Source organism: Aptenodytes forsteri, unplaced genomic scaffold, assembly GCF_000699145.1.
Source record: "Aptenodytes forsteri isolate BGI_AS27 unplaced genomic scaffold, ASM69914v1 Scaffold212, whole genome shotgun sequence".
Taxonomy (NCBI): domain Eukaryota; kingdom Metazoa; phylum Chordata; class Aves; order Sphenisciformes; family Spheniscidae; genus Aptenodytes; species Aptenodytes forsteri.
Window position 1 is genome coordinate 3300208 of NW_008795487.1, and position 17779 is coordinate 3317986.

General features: G+C 38.3%; 1 protein-coding gene and 1 long non-coding RNA gene across 5 annotated transcripts in view; one reads left to right on the top strand and one right to left on the bottom strand.

Moving 5' to 3' along the window:
• The window catches only part of ASMTL (acetylserotonin O-methyltransferase-like), a 29566-nt gene extending 12942 nt beyond the window's left edge, over positions 1–16624 (bottom strand). For 2 of the 3 annotated variants that reach the window (XM_009281354.2, XM_009281353.2), the window contains exons 1-7: positions 16380–16624; positions 14509–14556; positions 13803–13867; positions 11720–11781; positions 9170–9278; positions 3532–3958; positions 425–587 (exon numbers count right to left, since the gene is read on the bottom strand). In XM_009281354.2, coding sequence (XP_009279629.1) covers positions 425–587; positions 3532–3958; positions 9170–9278; positions 11720–11781; positions 13803–13867; positions 14509–14556; positions 16380–16388 — 883 coding nt within the window. In that variant the 5' untranslated portion in view covers positions 16389–16624. The remainder of the gene's footprint in view (positions 1–424; positions 588–3531; positions 3959–9169; positions 9279–11719; positions 11782–13802; positions 13868–14508; positions 14557–16379) is intronic. The other variant, XM_009281352.2, reaches the window with a different exon arrangement.
• Positions 1–17737, top strand: part of LOC103900639 — a 32980-nt gene extending 15243 nt beyond the window's left edge. The window contains exons 4-5 of one of the 2 annotated variants that reach the window (XR_657679.2): positions 15895–16210; positions 17546–17737. This is a non-coding gene — a long non-coding RNA (uncharacterized LOC103900639). Of the gene's footprint in view, positions 1–11963; positions 13413–15894; positions 16211–17545 lie in introns of those variants that run through there. The other variant, XR_657680.2, reaches the window with a different exon arrangement.
• Positions 17738–17779: the final 42 nt, after the last annotated feature.

Genomic DNA, 17779 nt, shown 5'->3' on the forward strand with positions numbered 1-17779 from the left:
GGCTGTTGATGAAGACCCCCAGGTCCTTTTCCGACAGGCAGCTTTCCAGCCACTCTTCCCCAAGCCTGTAGCGCTGCATGGGGTTGTTGTGACCCAAATGCAGATGATACATCTGAGCTATTATGCTGCTCCCTGGGACTGCCGACACAACTTTTTCTTAGAAATTCGGTCAGTACTATGTCCAGAGAGCAAAAGCAATCTAAGGAAGGAGACCTGAATGTGTTCTTTAGATAAAGCCTGCTCCCAGATGAAACGATTCCAGCTACTAGTAATGAAAGCAAAGAAGCAACAATCCATTCCCCTTTCCCCCAAATCCAAGTTACCCACAATATCAAGTCAGAGCCTGTAACCTTCAAAGCATCTCTTCCAGTCCTACATGTCTTTCAGCACTATATGCAGTTGGGGGGAGGAGAAATTAAGTCACCTTGTGGTGTTTTCTCCAGTAATCCAAGAGCAGCACATGCATCAAGGAGTCTTTCTGTTCCACACACAGAGGTTCCAACCTCATTTGCAATATCCCCAGCCTTCAGTGGACCTTTATCTTTCAGATGATCAAACATCTTCAGCTTAGAGGCTACAAACAGAGCCTACATATAGGAAAAAAATTGTTAGAATGCTGTGTTTAAAAGACTGCAATCAAGAAGCATGAGAACTATACCTTTTGCCTAGAATTATTCTACACAACTGTTCTTTAAAACGTGCAACACAGTTTAACAAAACTCCTAAAAATTGCTATGATACCTTTCCTTCCCTCTCAGAGGGTTTCACTATCTTAGCCAAGTAACAGAATTTTTAACAGAGGTGTTTGGGAGAGAAGGGAACTCAAAATATTCTGGAATGCAGCCTACACATTTCATATGAAGACCACCTCTTTATTCAGATACTTAGCATATCCCCATCTATAAGCTTGTTCCATAACGTCAAACATTCTTAAGCATCTGAACCAAGGCCAAAAGATCAAATTAAATTTGATTTACCCAAAACGTAAGGAAATGGAAAGCTCCACTCAGGCAGTGTAACAGCTTCAGTTGCTATAATATTGGTCTCTGTTTAATAAAAATTAAGGAAGAAAAAAAGAACAAAACTTCAGAGCACAACTGTACTACATGCACACCTTAATAGAACATGCACTTACGGAATGAGGAAGAGAGAACAGCTGGAGCCTGATGGTAAAGAAAAACCCACAGGCAATGCAGCTGTCTAAGTTGAAAAACTTAACTGAACTCATAGAGATATGCTAACCAAACCAGAGAGGAAAGTTAATGATATGTGATAATATATACCTCTCCATTTGAAATTAATTTGCAATTCTGCAGTTTCAGTATTTTGGAACAGTTAAAACACCTAAAACCAAGGAACTTATGTAGAGCACAAGAGTGGAAGCACACACAGCAATCACAGAATCCATTTCTTTGCAACTGCATGCAAGTATAATGTACTTAAAAATCAAAGGCAGTCAAGGAAAAAAAAAAAAAAGGATTGACATTCTGTTTAATAAAAATCAAATGGAGAAAAAGAGATTAACTTTGAGAGGAAGGTCTGGTACTATGTGTCTATATAGTTTATCATCTTCACCCTCTTTTTACAGTTTCCTCTGTTACTCTAGTAAGAACGTATAGCTGGGATTTATTATAATCCAGGCTTTCACGATACTGAGCCAACTGCATCTAGTCTACAACCATTTGGCTTGTAAGACCTGCCCAATCTTTGGACTGATACCACCTGGAAACTATAAGAACAGGAAAGAGAAAGTGAGGAGATATGGTCAAAAATTTGGCTGACCCAAATCACTCCTTCTACCATTCTGTAATTCTCAGTTCAATGCAGGGCGGGGGGGTAATCAAAGAAGAAAACACCCCAAAGGCCTGAGTACAGATCAGACTATGCAAATTTCACACATATTAAGTTTGAGAAAGTATGATTTAACCCTGATCCTCTCCTGTTCTGCAACAGCAGCTATTCAGAGTAAAACAGGCAGCAACATCTTTGCCTGCAGGAGATTTCACTCTGCTTGAAGAAGTCCTTGAAATAACACTCAAGGATCAAAATGAAATAGAACTTGAGAGCTTTTGTGAAACTAAACGCTTTTGTGCTCTTATCCCTATTCTACACGTGGAGAGATGATGCATTTTGTCAGATCACAGGAAGCGTTCATTGCAACTGGTAATTAATTTTACAAAGATCCAAGCCCTGAGGAAAAAAATTTCAACTAGTTCAACGTGAAACTCAGCACTTCATACAATGACTTCACACTGGATTAGTGGGAAAGGAAAGCTTCTGCTTCTATTTACAGCCTCCACCATCTTTCACTGCACAAAACCGAATTCGGCATCACATCACTGTAAACAGTGTACATAATGTGCAACAAAATGCTGATGATTCTCTACAACAAAATGCTGATGATTCTCCATATTTTTTTTACTTAAATTGAAGAAATGCTAAGCATCATCTCACCCATTCAAATACATCAAAACTCACTCACTATGGAAACAGAAGGAAGTTCACAAACGCAGCAGTCTCAAGGCTGCTTTATTCCAAATTTCTCAACACTGCTTTGCATGCCTGCAAGCAGCACGCCCACAGATCTACAGTGACCACACTATGGTTTTCCTTCAGATCCAAGTACAACTTTCCGCTGTTTCAGCAAAACCATTGTCCATTGTCTTGCATGTTTCCCTCCATCACCCCTCAAATTTGTTGTATCTTTAAATCCAGGTTTGTCATTTCACTGCCACTTTAGCAGTTTTTTTACCTCTTCCTAAAACAAGAATGACTTGATGGAGATCAGTGATCTATTAGAATCATTGGTGTTCATTTCTCCTTCACCTTCTCCACTATTGTCTTCACTACACTGGAGCTGTGAGTAGAAAACTTGGCAGCACTTAAAATGTCCAGCTACTCATTTCCCATCACACTTGGCTGCTACACAGAGCATGAGACCATCTGTTTGTAAGCTGTTACATCTATGTTTCCATGAGATACTGCATGGAGATTATTCAGCTAAACATACCTGGAACATGAAGCAGTGTATAAAAAAAAATCTCCTTAATAGGGAAAAAAAAATTAAGATATTCCACAGAATTCTAATGCTAAGCATTAAAAGTTAGAAAGGAAATAATATATGCAATTCTTGTCACCGTTTTAAGTCAGATAAGTTAACCATGTTAAATGCTTTCTTTGCAGTGTACATAAACATAACTTCCTGCTTGACTGTGCTCTTGTTTTCAGTTTAAAAAAAAAACCCCAAAAAAATAACCTTTTTTCCTCTCAAGAGACAAAAATTTTTATCAAATGGGTAATTGAAATTTCACAGAACAGATAAAAGCAAATACCAAAAACCCCAATGTCTGCACTGCACCAGAAGTTTCAGCTATCTTAGATTCTCTGCTACTTCAGTGGTCTTTTTATACTAATTATTAATACATTCTTACCCCAGCTCAAGTATTTCAAATTACCTGCTATATATTGAAGTCCAATGAAACAATCATATCAGTCAGCAATGTAATGAGTAGTTTTATTTTTTGCCCTTACCTTTGAAGCTCTAAAACCATCCATCAGCTCTAGAACTTTAGATGGAAGTTTTGCTGCACTTTCCAACACTCCATTCTGATTTTCCAAAGGTACCATAAAACCAGTTCTGACACTAGAACTGTTTTCGGAATTGTAAATAGCTCCTGAGGAACACATCCCACTGCTGTCCAACTTACTAGCACCTTTGTGCTCTGTGAAATTTGAAGATTCACTTTCTCCATCACTTAGGTTCTCAAAAGTGTCCACGGAAGGGATAGAGTCATACTTTTTATGTTGTACATTATGTTTAGGGGGCTGATAGTATAATTCTGCCAGCTTTTTGCAGAAGTGATTCAGAGGAAATCCCACCACATTCAAGAAGTCTCCGTGGACATACTCAACTAACATTCCACCAAGGGCCTGGATTCCGTATCCACCAGCCTTGTCCCTGGGGGAGAGAAAGCAAAAACGACATAGATCTAATTAAGGTTAAGAGTAAAGGTAGCACAGAACACAAATAATCCACCAGTACTGCAGAGTCTGGAATAAACACTAGTGTACTCAAGTTAGAGGTGGATTCAATCTACTAGTTAGGCTCAACACTTCAATTTATAAATCACAAGATAAATATAAGGATCAGTATTTCTACTAAGGGTGAGTAGTCTTTATGCTTCACACGGTCCAAGTGCCACAGTCACCTAAGCAGGAGGTCCATCAGCTGACTGCAGTCAGATTGTGTTGCCATAGGTTACCCAGCATTCTCCAAGTCCTGGCTACCAAAAAGGTAACAGCAAGAGTCACTGAGACCAACATTGCCACTGGGTCACGCAGCTGCATACTGACCTAGCTCTATTCCACAAGAGGCGACTTGCGGATCTCAGTCATAGGAATATCTCAAATGAGGATCAGGAAGATAAGACTTTCTTGGGGAGGAGCAACCTGCATCTATCTTTATCCTTTTGTATCTAAATACAAAATCCACTACTATCCCATTCAGCCCTATCCAATTCTTGTGTAACCCTCTGAGATATAAGTAGAGTTGTGGTTCACAACACTGCGCTCTTAGATGTCAAGGTAATACTAGTAACTTGGCACAGGAATGTATTTTCACAGAAAGTAACCTTGGAAAACTAATTTGTCTTTAGGTGTAATTATGCAAATTCCACTGTGTGGAATGGAAATGCATACAGGCAGATAAGCTGCAATAGACGCAACAATTTTACTGTTCACATATAAGGAACAAGGCAGTTAGAAGTATGCTTACTACATGATAACACCAGAATCTGAAAGCCTAAGTCAGCAAGCTTTGAAACCAAAGGTCAGTCAGTCTCAGATCTATTAACTTCAGATAGTATGGAATCACACAAACTATTTGTGAAAGAAGTTTACTACACAAAGAAGGTTGTAGATTTTTTATCTTACGATTTGATCAGAACCAGTTCTTTACATTTTTAGAACTTAGTTCTGGATTCCCTTTCAGATAGTCTAAGAGAAACAGAGGAATCACCATCCCAGCAAATGGGATTTTTGAATCGCTATAAACTAGGGAATGGGACTTTTCCTTCCATTTTAAGCACCACTGTATAGCTTTGTCATTGTTTAAATTATTCCTTCTTTTATAACATACTTAAGACTTACACCATCTAAATTAGGAATATTCTAATGACTAAAAAGTCTTTTCATTTTAAAATGAACTAGCAGTCCAGTAGGATGAAGTCATTCTGGTATATGCTGACAGGGAGGCAAAAAAACATTGTGACCATCAAAAGTAGTGGTGTCATACTGCCAGCAAGGACATTAACACAATTGGCCTCATCTTGTTTATTTTTATACAGAACTTTACATTCTGTCATTGGATCCTACTACAGCTACAAGTGCAAAAGCATGAAGCTATGTAGTTAGTAACAGTTCCATTGATTTTTCAACAAGTGTCTTCCATGCTAAAACCTAGAATATAACAGTATTTACAGAGCTCTCATAACTAGTTCTGGCTAATCTGGCTTTTGTAACTGGATACTTTTATTAGCATAGCACTAACTTTAAGGCTTCATTTATAACACTATGCACAACATCAGTTAATTTGCATTATAATAAAAAAATACAACTCACTTTAAAGACCTTTTGACAAACAATAAGATCACTGCTGCAACCAAAACATTTTTCAGTAACTGACTGTTGTAGGGGATACATGATTTCAGCAGGAAAGTGCGCAACACCTACTGATTAAAAAACAAAAAAACCCACACACAAACAACCCCCCACACAATACAGCACGAATGTGTGCAACATCCACTGATCTTTTTTAAAAAAAAAAACACAAACAGCAATCAAACCCACACACAATACAATGGGAGAAAAAATATTAAGAAAGCAGTAAAATAGAGGTAATTCTTGAAAAGCACATTTCCTTTATTAGCTGTAGAACTCTAACTTTAGTCATGCCACAAAATAGTTTATCCATGCATACAATAGTGAATTATCCAACACAGAGCCAATGATCAAATAAATCACTGTTGCACTAACAAGCACTACTGCTCCTACAGATGAAAGGAGATGCTTGGCTAGGTTTTAGGTGGGTTTCCAAAGGCAAGAACACATGTATGACAGTTATACATGTGTCTTGGCCTATACAGTTGCATTAGTAGAAATACAGACAAATTTCAGTCACATTAGAGCCCATCTGAGCTAGTGACTGGGCTTCACTAACAGTCAGAAAGATATAGATACATCACTGACAAAGTTCATCTTTACTGAAGCAAACATTTCAAATACATTAGAAGCTGTACACTAATTTCTTGCATCTCTATCACCTATTAGTTAGTTGACTGGATACCCAAGCTTAGTTATCTTCACATATCTACAAATCAGACAAATGCCACCTTTAGTTCCTTTAAATATGAAGTTAGTGGTTTTGTAGAGCAGAGAGACAAAAACTACTGGCACGACAGAGGTAAGGAGAAGCAGAATTTGGTCGCCTATCTCTTGGGAGAGGCAACACCTAGATGCCCGGTCAGCATACACGCGTCATGGAACCAGTCAGAGATGCATTTCCATTTGCAAAGGAACTTGCAAAGGAGCAGAGGTAGGCAGGTACAAGAAAGAGATTTGCTCGTAAGTTCTGGTGAATGTAGAACAGCTATTACATGCTGAGGGAGTCAACTGTAGCAACACAATAGATTAAAAACAATATTCAAAGTTAATTCTAGTATAAGAACAGTACAGCTCCCCTTACTTCTGTAATCCTGCACCGGGAAGATTTTTGCTCTTATGCTCTAAGAGCTGATAACCTCAAGCTATCCATGAGCTAATTTGTGCTGTGAGACTGTAATTACTCATAAAATCTAAAAGATATATTTGCTATAGCTTTGAAGGAAATAACTCTTAAGAGAAATCATACAAGGGAAGAAAGTTAGACATTTACATTCTACATTTTATTACTTCATAGTTAAGTCTGAAACTGTAGAACTCCAGCCTCTGTAATCACCTCTTTCCCAGAGTGCAGTAGGGTCCTTTGGTTTCATTGCCACCGTTCAGAGCAGAGCTACCAAAAACCACATAGGATCTTCAGAGTGGAAGTTGTGAGCAGAGACAGAGGAAGTTGTTCACAAGGGAAAGATTACCAAAAAAGCTGGGTCAAAGAGGCTGGCAGGAACTAAGTCTAGTCGTTACACAAACCCAAAACAGTTAGGATTACTATGGTCCAGCCCTCTTTCTACAGAGAGCCAGAAAAGAAGAAAGAGACCCTGCCAGCAGGAAGAAAATCCTTGGCGGGAAAGAGGAACAGCAATAAAACAGAAAAGGAAAGGCCATCTTTCTGCAGCCAAAATAGTGCTTTTCACTCCTCCCTTGTTCATACTTTGAGCCATCTATATGTTTTTAGAATTAGTTCCTGTGTCACCAGTGACTGACTCTTAAAATACTATACGCCAATTTTGTCCCTGCTATAAAAAGAACTCAATCCAATCCTCAACAGCACAAGAGAGTCAATTTTCTTTTCATTTTTCATGTGACCATTAAGTCTCGTATGATTTCACAAATTAAGTTGCCATTAAAAAAAAAGAAACAAATGGTCACTTGAACTGCAATAGTGTTTAGAAAAACCTGTATGTACATAAATGTGTAACCGGTACGGGTGGCCACGGAGGAGGGGACAAAAAAAAAACCCAACCAAACAAAAAACCCCGTGAGAGACTTCTTACTGTTTTGCAAAATTTATAGGACACTATATTTAGTAGTTCCTTCCCAAGGCCAGAGCAAATGCTTCCTATCCTCTTGATTATATGAATGAAGATTGATTGGCTTCTGCTCCAGAGAGTAACGAAATACATCCTCTGAACCTTTGGTCCCTGAGAAACCCTTGCTGTCACACACCCTGTTTAGCAGAATGAACAGAATTACCCAGTGCTGCTCATGAGCCATTTTGCTGCAGCGCAGCACTGCTAAAGCATATTTTCTTCCAGAGGAAATAATCAGAATTTCTGAAATATTTTTCAACCTGACATTCTTCCTGAAAACCCACGGTCATTTCTCCTTCAAACTGCAACTTTCTGGTCAGCTGCATACTAAAGATCACCTTCCAAAAACCTAACTAGGAATTTCTGTTACAAATTTTATTCTTGCCAAAAGATTCTTCTCTGTATAATCCAATTTTGCTTCAGTCTCTAATAAGCTGGGAACCTTACATGTTCAGAAAGTATGCCTCATTCACACATAAGCACTTAAATAAATCCAAAGTCTACACTGGTTCCTCTTTCCCCAGTAAAACATGACTGTATTGTTTTATAGCACAACTGAGTGTAAAAAACACCACGACTGATATTCTTACACAGTCAAAATTGAAGTTACAGAGGCAAAAGTTCACCTCAGATCACCAGATATGCAGTCCATAGTGCTAACTATGGTTTGATTTGCATTCACTAAGCTTCAGCTAACACAAAGGAAAGGCAAATTCCATAGTCACCAACATTCCCTTGTTGTCTCCAAGTAAGTACTTTTTTTTTTTTTTTAAACAATCTAGTCAACTTCATCTTAGGAGTAGTTAGGCATTCTGTTCTCATCCTATTTCTTCTGTGGAATCAATGTTGTCTGTAAGTAACTAGTATATTGCAAAGGTAGAGGAAACACATAAGCTGAGAGACAATTACGGAATAAGAACACATATAAGCTGGCCACAAGAATAAGTGAAAATTAAGTTGGCATTTCTTGCATCAGAACAGTGCGATTTTGATAAACTAAATAAACCAAGTTCTGGCTTCTTTCAGTAAAGTTCTCCAATACCATGATTATCCAATACTCACTCTATTCACCTGTTTTATAATGAGAACTTCCCATTGTCTCAGGTATTCAAACTCCCTGAATGCCTCTGTTAACAGAGAGGTAATTCTATATTGCATGAGTGCTTGCCCTAATCCAGAGTATTTCGACAGTCTTCACTTTTCAAAATTGTTAGGGTACTAAAAAGGTAGCTCACTTTCCCTGGAGGAATGATAGTTCTAGACAAGAACAGAACACTCAACTTGCATCACCCATACTATCATTTATCATATACACACAGCAAAATTTCACAGAACACAGGGCAAAATGGTTTATGCTGGTGGCTAGTAACATACCCTAAGGCCTATTCTCAAGTACTGTGTGATAGCTTCAGGGTCTTACTTACATTGGCTCCCCGCTATGAATGTACTCCCATAAGAGCTCTTCAGACAGGTCAGAAAATTTTACTTTAGTTTCTTCATAGAAATCAGTGACTTCTGTTTCTAGCTGATTATCTACAGAAAGGAAGAGGTGTTATTAGAAACAGAAATTGTAGTTTAGAGAGTATAACATCTCAGTTTTATTTCAGTTCATATTCATTTGATGTTTTTGCTTGGGAAAAAATTAAAGATACTACACAGATGTATGGAATGACTAATAATGTGCTGGACACACTCAAGGTCAGGTTGGACGGGGCTCTGAACAACCTGATCTAGTTGAAGATGTCCCTGCCCACGGCAGGGGGGTTGGACTAGATGACCTTTAGAGGTCCCTTCCAACCCAAACTATTCTAGGATTCTATGACAGTGGACTCAACTTCCCCCAAAAAGTAAAAACTTGCATTTTCAACCTCTGCAGTCCTGTCTTGGGGCTAACAGGTTGCTCTCCCTGTGTGGGATGCACTCTTAAATTAACAATGCTTATGCAGAGCTAGCATACACATCCAGCACACACATAGAATCATAGATTCACATCCAGCACCTTGTACAAAGAAGACTACAAACACCCTTCTAACTTTATGACTGTTGTCAAAGAACTCTTAACAACACATCATAGTTAAACACGTAGCTGTTACAAATGCTTGAATGTGAATGTGCAGCTGTATCTGTACTGCAGACTCAGGCATCCAGCAGTCCCATCAGTAACCATCAGCGTCATTTTCATATCATCTCTCAAGAAGTAACAAGATTATGTCAGACTTCTGTATCTAGAAGTGGTTGAGAGAAGGCCAGAGGTGCAATACAGTACTGCACACCTGGGTGTGGACCCTGCTGCATGTGGTACACTGTGAATCTGATATCATTGCAGATGGAGGCTTTTCCAAAATATGTTTAAAAGGAAACAGCCTTGCACAAATGAGCATGCACGTTACAGGTTAGTAGTTCTCTCTACTTTTTCCTATAAAAATCAAGGTCAGCATCTCCTGTTACTGCTGTTCTGACAGCAGTGGAAATTCTTGAGGGAGAGTAAGAAAGATCCACAGTACAGACCAAGGGAAGAATACACTAACCAACTGATAATGGCGTTAGTGTTGAAAAAACATTTAATGACCCAGATGAAATAAAAAAGTTGTTGCATATGAAGACATATTACTACGTCTTTCAGTATTGATAAAAAAACCAATCAGCTCAAGATGAAAATTCCATCTGTAACATGTGGTACTTAACAACAGCATTGTAATTATAACTAAAAATGTATTCTAGAAAACTCTTCCATTGATTGCATCATTTGGGGAATATACAGACTTATGGTATTTTTATTCATTTAAATATGATGTGGCTAAAATTTGTAAACTTCAAATGAGACGTGCTGTCATACCATCAGTACTGCAGTTGTGTGCACTTTTACTGTCTTCCTAAACAATGAAAGGCATTATTATTCTTGCTGGATTGCTCACAGGAACCCATTGATAACATGTTTTATTTCTTTCGCAGCAGCTCTCTTTCTACTGTACTAGCATATTAGTAAGGGTACTGGTTCACTGACTATTTCTGTTACAAGAGTTAAGAGCAATCATCCCCGTAAAGACTAAAAGCTGTAAATAATTTGTCTACAGAAAGACTATGTCCAGTGAAATTTCAGACAAATGATCCTTGCAAAAGTTCCACTAAAAGAATATTGGCATAATTATCAGAGGAAGTCCCTCAAACCAAACACTACTCAAATTATATTAATGGCACAGTTCTCATAAAAACCACTTCCTTACTGTGTAAATTATCTTATAAAGAACATTGATGTATTGCTCCCTACAGTTCATTAACTGTCTGAGGCATTAAGCCATTACTTCACTCACCCCCTAAAAATGGGCTCTAAAGTTTCCCTTATTTACTGAAAAATGAAGTAACTACAGATACGGCAACCGCTTGTATCCATCACCTAGAGTAACTAGAACACAGGAATAAAGTTAATATGGATCAGATTCAGCGCAGTTTGTAGTGCCTTAATTGAATTTCATTTAGAATATTCCCACAATTTACACTGGTCTTTTAATTAGTCCCATAGCTTTCAGAGACAGCATTTCTAAAGTCTGTCGTATTTTGTCATCCTCAGATACGGCAACCGCTTGTATCCATCACCTAGAGTAACTAGAACACAGGAATAAAGTTAATATGGATCAGATTCAGCGCAGTTTGTAGTGCCTTAATTGAATTTCATTTAGAATATTCCCACAATTTACACTGGTCTTTTAATTAGTCCCATAGCTTTCAGAGACAGCATTTCTAAAGTCTGTCGTATTTTGTCATCCTCTTTCCTGTGTGAAAACTGAATACAGTAAGAAGGTTGGCTTTTGTGGGGAGTTTTTAATTTATATATTGGTAAGGTAATTCTCATCTTGAATAGGAAGCCAATTCAGACTGTATATGAAAAATTTCCATCCTGTTTCTTCACTTGTACAAGTCCTTATGATAGTAATTTTTAATGAAAATGCTGAGTTTAAATAAAATGACACATGTACCTTTACTGCTGCAATGTATAATAGCCACTCCTGTGAACACACTGTGCTCTTTCCCACTCAACCTGTCAGGGAAAAAATGTGCATTAAGCAACACTTTTATGAAATCTGTCATGCACAAAAATGTTCTACATGATTGTGTCACTACAGCCTGAGAAACAGACCATTATATTAATACATCATTTGATGGCTCTGACATGTATCCTGACTAAATACGTTTTATTTTGTTATTTTATTTCAATTATAGGTGAAAAGACATTGGCAAAACAAAAAAATACTATCAAGAGATTCAGTTATTTCAAGTCTCCAAAACCTCACTTGTACCGATGTCCACAATTTGGAACAGTAGTCCATGGTATCAGCTTATTTAGTGTACGCAGAGAGAAGTGACTATTTCAAATGCATAAAAGCCAATCAGCACAAACATTACCATTACAGGCATCTTCCCTGAAAGCTGGCAATAAATAGCTAGATGATGCAACTTAGACTAAACAAGTGACAGGCAACTAGAGTTTACGTACTCATTTAATCCAGACTGGCCCCCAGGGATCCCATGGCAAGCCAGAGTAACAGATGCAGAGTGTTGAGGAAGAGAGCCTATATTCACTTACCCCACACGCATGTGCTCTCTTGTAGTGGCTCCAGAGCGCCACACTGTGGCCGATTAATTTTGAGGGCTTTAAATTTATTAATCTAATGTGTAAGCAATGGAAGTAAAATAAATAGCATGAGAACTTGGGTCTTTGAAGAGACTAATTAAGGAATAGTCTCCTAGAGATTAGCCAGGCTATTATTTGATGTGATCAGAAGCATCTCACACTCTTACTATCCCCCACAAGATTCCACATAATTAATTGTAAGATGAAACAGTGAGTGAAAATTTTAATCTGACACCCTGGATATATGCAAATATATATCTTGTCTGCATTTCTTCCTGTTCATATAGAACAAAATTAAAAGGAGTTCTAAACTAAATTTTAAGTGCATTTCATATCCATGATTAAAAGACTGACCTACTGAACTTAAAAAAAAGCCAAAACATTTGCATGTGTTAGAAGTAGACTAAGCGCTGTTAAAAAAAAATACTATTTTTGAACTAACCAAACTTGGCATGATTTCAAGCAAAAGCAGTTGTGAGAAATCTCTTGCCAGACAGACTCCTTTGAGAATCTCCTACTAATAACATATGCTGCTGTCACTTTAAAAAAAAAGACTACTACTTTTAAGTTAGTAACATGCCACAAAGGATCAAAAATTCAGCCTAAGTCATCAATTATAAAAAAATTATTTAAAATAGACTTACAGAGCAAAACTCCAAAAACTACCAAGCCACTTGTATTCTCTCTTTAGGGGATGCCCGAGTTAGAGCGTAAACTGGTGAAACAAGTAGTGCACCTTTTCTGTATTCCCCCCATAAAACAGAAGCGTGACTAAGGGATTTATCATGTCATCCTTCAGAAAGGAGGTGACTAGACTTATTTAGTTGGTGTTTCTTAAAAAAAGAGAGTGCTACAACGTAACATTAAGCTTGTAGGGAAAAATATCCTTTAGGAAAAAAGCAGAAGCCTCAAAAAACACCAGCCCATCATCCATGGAAAACACTGATGGAAGTAGATTTTTCTTCCTCAGTTACACTATAGAATATAAAGCGATTGTCCATGGACATGTATCACCATGTACTTTCTTGTACATGCAATATTCTTCCATTAAATGTCAAGCCTCAAACCGCTTCTATGATGGTTCTGTCCTCTTTCACATCATGATTTCTCTCCAGATCTCCCCTTCCTGTACCAGCTGAAGCATACATACAGTCTTGTGATAAGTGACTCTGAAAACTAATCAAAGCGAAAACAAAATGGTTCACTATGTCCCTGATCAGCTTCCTCAGGTGAAGGGGCAAGAGCAAGCAGCTGTGGGTAACGTAAAAACAGGTCTAACTTTTTCAGTGGCAGAACTGGCTTACACTATTTAAAAATGATTGAAAAATTTGTGTCCACAGAGTTCGTCATATACATCAAGGAATCTGTACAGCTTCTTTTAAAACAGCTTAATATACACATTTGGAATCTTACTTAAAACTACAGACCTTGACAGCATCCTATACGCATCTTGCTTATCAACTGGTTTCTCCAGGATCTGCTCATCCACAGTCTAAAACAGGAAGACAGCGTGAGTGTGCTGCTTTTTCTTACTTTTCAGAAACTGAGGTCAGAAATTATGTTTAAACCATGATTTCAGCCAGGGCTTCAAACATGAGTCTACTGAGTAGAGCAAGAAGCACAGACACTTTGGTAGAACAGGTAATTTAGTGTCAAGCACATAATGAGTGCAACACTCTACCCTCCAGTGGCTGCAGCTCTCAAACAAAAGCATAATTCAACTTCTTCTGTCCTTAACCGCTCACTGTCTCTGTGGAGATGACAGGTATAAAGTGATGCCCGCTACAAGGCACAATATTGAACAGTTCACATAATCTGGACTTCCTGACAGTCAACAGTTGCCCGAGAACAGAATTTCTATTACATACTAGAGGATCCAAGGCAATACTTATGCAATACTAGTGTCTCTGCAAAAACAGCAGCAAGGCTTCTAGCACTCAAGATATCAAAAATTTCCTTGTTGGGAAAAAAACCTGAAAACCCACACCCACAAAACCCAAGAGACACATCATACTGCGGGTATAACTTCTCAGTGAAGACAGTTTTCAAACTTTAACTTCAAACCTAAAGATACAAGTATTTTCTACACTTGTCACAAATTAAAACAATGCTAAACCACATAAGACTTCTTACCACAATAGTGTCTGCTCCTATGACAACATCAGGTGTTCTCAGGTGTTTCTGCAAAGGCATAAAGAAAGAAGGTATTTCTCAAAAGAGGTAGAAACAACAAAACCTTTTAAAACTTAAGGTAAGAAAACATGAGTTCGCCGGTTTACAGGTAGGGCTCTACACTGACCTGAAAACAAGACACTGTTTCTCCTTTTGCATTGTTTACAAAATAGTAATCATTTATATCACCATAAAAGGAGGAAAACAGGAGGCTTGAGCAGACCATTCTCAGGTCACGATTTTGCCCAAATATGTTACTGATGAACAAATGCACTCAGTAAAGAACTAATTGCATTCTCAAAGGTCAACCTGATCTTCAAGGTGGCATACAGAATTCCTTTAAAAGAAGTGCCCAGTGTATGGAAGTCAGGGAATACAGCATTGAAGCCCTCTAGGATGATTTTTCCAAGCCAAGTTTTGCTGAAAAAACCCCAAACTTTCTTTAGCTACACTTTGCTTATCTCTCTCAAAAGGGAACACACACAGACCATTCTGGGGAACTGAGAGGTAGGGTTATATAAAGATTCCTTGTAGCCTTTTCTTGGCTTTAAACTATAATATGTTCTTATAGCTGAGTTTTGATCTACTTGCACGTTATGAGGTACACAGTTATTATTTAACAAAGCAAGACAGGAAACTTGTCTGTAACTGTGATCATTATATGAAAAACTTTGTAGGGAGGTGATTCTTCTATAGAAAGGCTGTTGATGTGCTTTAAATAGTAGAACTAATTAAAGCTATCATTAAAAAAAAATCCTGTATGAAGCAGCATTTTGAAATCCACTGAACTAGCATTATCGCCAGCATAGTGTTTTGCAATGAAAGCCCAATGTAAGTCAGTTAGCGAGGTTGGGTTTAAAATCCACTCTCCTAATGTCACACGATTCTCTGAAAAGAAGTCAACGGAAAGCTGGATAACGATTTACATAGGAGATCATGCAATATTTGCTTTGAAGAATGGTGATATCTGGCAACGTTGTTGGTTTAAAGTGTTCAACATTCCTTTTCTGCCATCAGTACAGGTTCGACAAACATACTCCTCTCTTTCAGAGCTATATTATTAGGAAATTATTATGGTACATTTTGTGGGATCTAATCAGCTAGACTTCTGAATAGGTTCTGGTAGAGAACAGCCTTATGTGCTCAAACACAGTGATCACAGCCAAGGGCAAAGTCAAATACGCCACTGATGGTGTAAGTTGTACCACTGGTTTTGATACAAAATGGATGCCTTGACTACAGAACCTGAAATCACATCAGCTTCTCCCTTCTTAAAATGAAATTGCTCGTTTCTTTGTCCACAATGCTTTAAAACAGAACATGTCTTCTTTTTCTGCTTTCTTCCAGCACCTCTATACTCACAAATTCTGAGCTATTCTCTTGTCACAACTGTTCAACTGAACTACTGTTCAATGAAAGCTACAGCAAAGCACTGGATTTACATCAGTGTGTTTTTCTATAGAATCTGCCTCCACAGTCAACAAATACCTGGAATGAACAGGTACAATCCTGTGTCAGGATAAGATCCAGCCACACACCTGACTGTTACAAGGAACTACCAAGTATACAACCCAAGCGAAAGTAGGTACACTGCTGACGAGATGCAGGCCACTTCTGTTTATGGAAAGCCCGAACTGCAGGCATGAGACCTGCTTTTGATTAGGTGAGCTAATTTCAGGAAGCTATCTTTCACAAATGACAGAGAACTTCCATTTCCCTCTAGTGGGGAAAATGCACTCAGAGACCACCTAAGTAGTACACGCAAATTAAGTCACAGTAACATGCACTACTTAAAGACAAAAATCTCATTGCCGAAATAGCTGGTAACTTACTGCATGCATTCTGTTTGCTACTTCAAGAGCTTTCTGTTTTGCTGTTTCCACAGCATACTCATAAGGGGCTGCAAAAGATGACTTTTCAAGTGTCTCCTTAAACCAGGATGGAACCACCTCAAACCGCAGGCCCTGTAACAAAGGAAAGCAATGCAGTCAACCTAATCTTGTTATTACAGGTTGTTCCCAAGACATATTGAGCAAGCAACCCATTTGATTTTTGCTCTTTCCACTTTAAAGACAACCCCCCTCCCCCCAACCCACACAGGGAAAAAACAGTGCTTCTATTACAGTGTTTAGTGTACATGTATAATTTCCAAGCAGTCCAAAACAAAAAACCCAATTAGAAAGAACTTTTAAACTGGTGTGCTTACTTGATTTTACCCTTATTTACTAGAACCTAATCGCATTAGTAATTTCACCATTCTTCTCCTATAAAAATCTAACAGTATAAAACTTATGCACATCATAAACAGACTATTCTACTACCACTTTTTTTTTATTGAATCCATCCATAGCACTACTTGTGCACCAGTAGTACACATTCTTACAGCTTTACCACCCACACTTCATGTGTTATTATACACATGATAAACAGAAAACAGAGCCAGTTTCTGTATGGTTTTGTCAAAAAAAACTGTTCTTCCTACTTCTTGTCTCCAGGTTATACCTGTAAATTTATTACACCCAGCAGGCACGTTATGTTTCTAATAACTTCGGGCATGCTTGAACCTTGGTGCTTCTCCACATGTCTGTACTCTGAAAAGAATATACTTTCTCCCATTTAAGTTCAACTTCTCCCATGGAGAGTAACACTAAGCAATCTAAATGAGATACATTATAATACTCAAGTGCCATTCAATAGCCTCCCGCAGCCTGCCCAGTGAGGTCGACATGTTCCTCCACAGGGGCTGAACGGTCTGAATGAAGGGTCACGGCTTCCTTTGTGCTCCACAAGCGCTTTACAGAAAGAAGAGACAGCTACCTTATTCCCACTGCCCCCCCGCTCATACTACTAATCCCATGAAGCTTTCATATGTTTCAGAAGCCTAAGTAAAATTTCCACATGTTTAGGTGTGAAGTATCTGAAGTAAGGGCAATGGAAGTACATTTTTAATTACTTCAGTCTATTGTAAGACCTTCCAAACTTTTCTGTTTTATGCCAGAAGTAACCACGCCGGCGTTCTTCAGTCTGAGCAAGTCTTTTTTTTGTTCGACTACACCATCTCCCTGTGGGCAGAACACATTAATCCACCCTCATATTAATCTGATCATGCGAAAAACTGACAAACACGTACTTGCTTACAGAGAAAACCTGACCAAGAAGAAGTGGGATTGGAAAAAGAAAAAAATTCCTATGTAAGCCGGCGTGCAGCTCAGGGGAGAGAAACACGACGGCA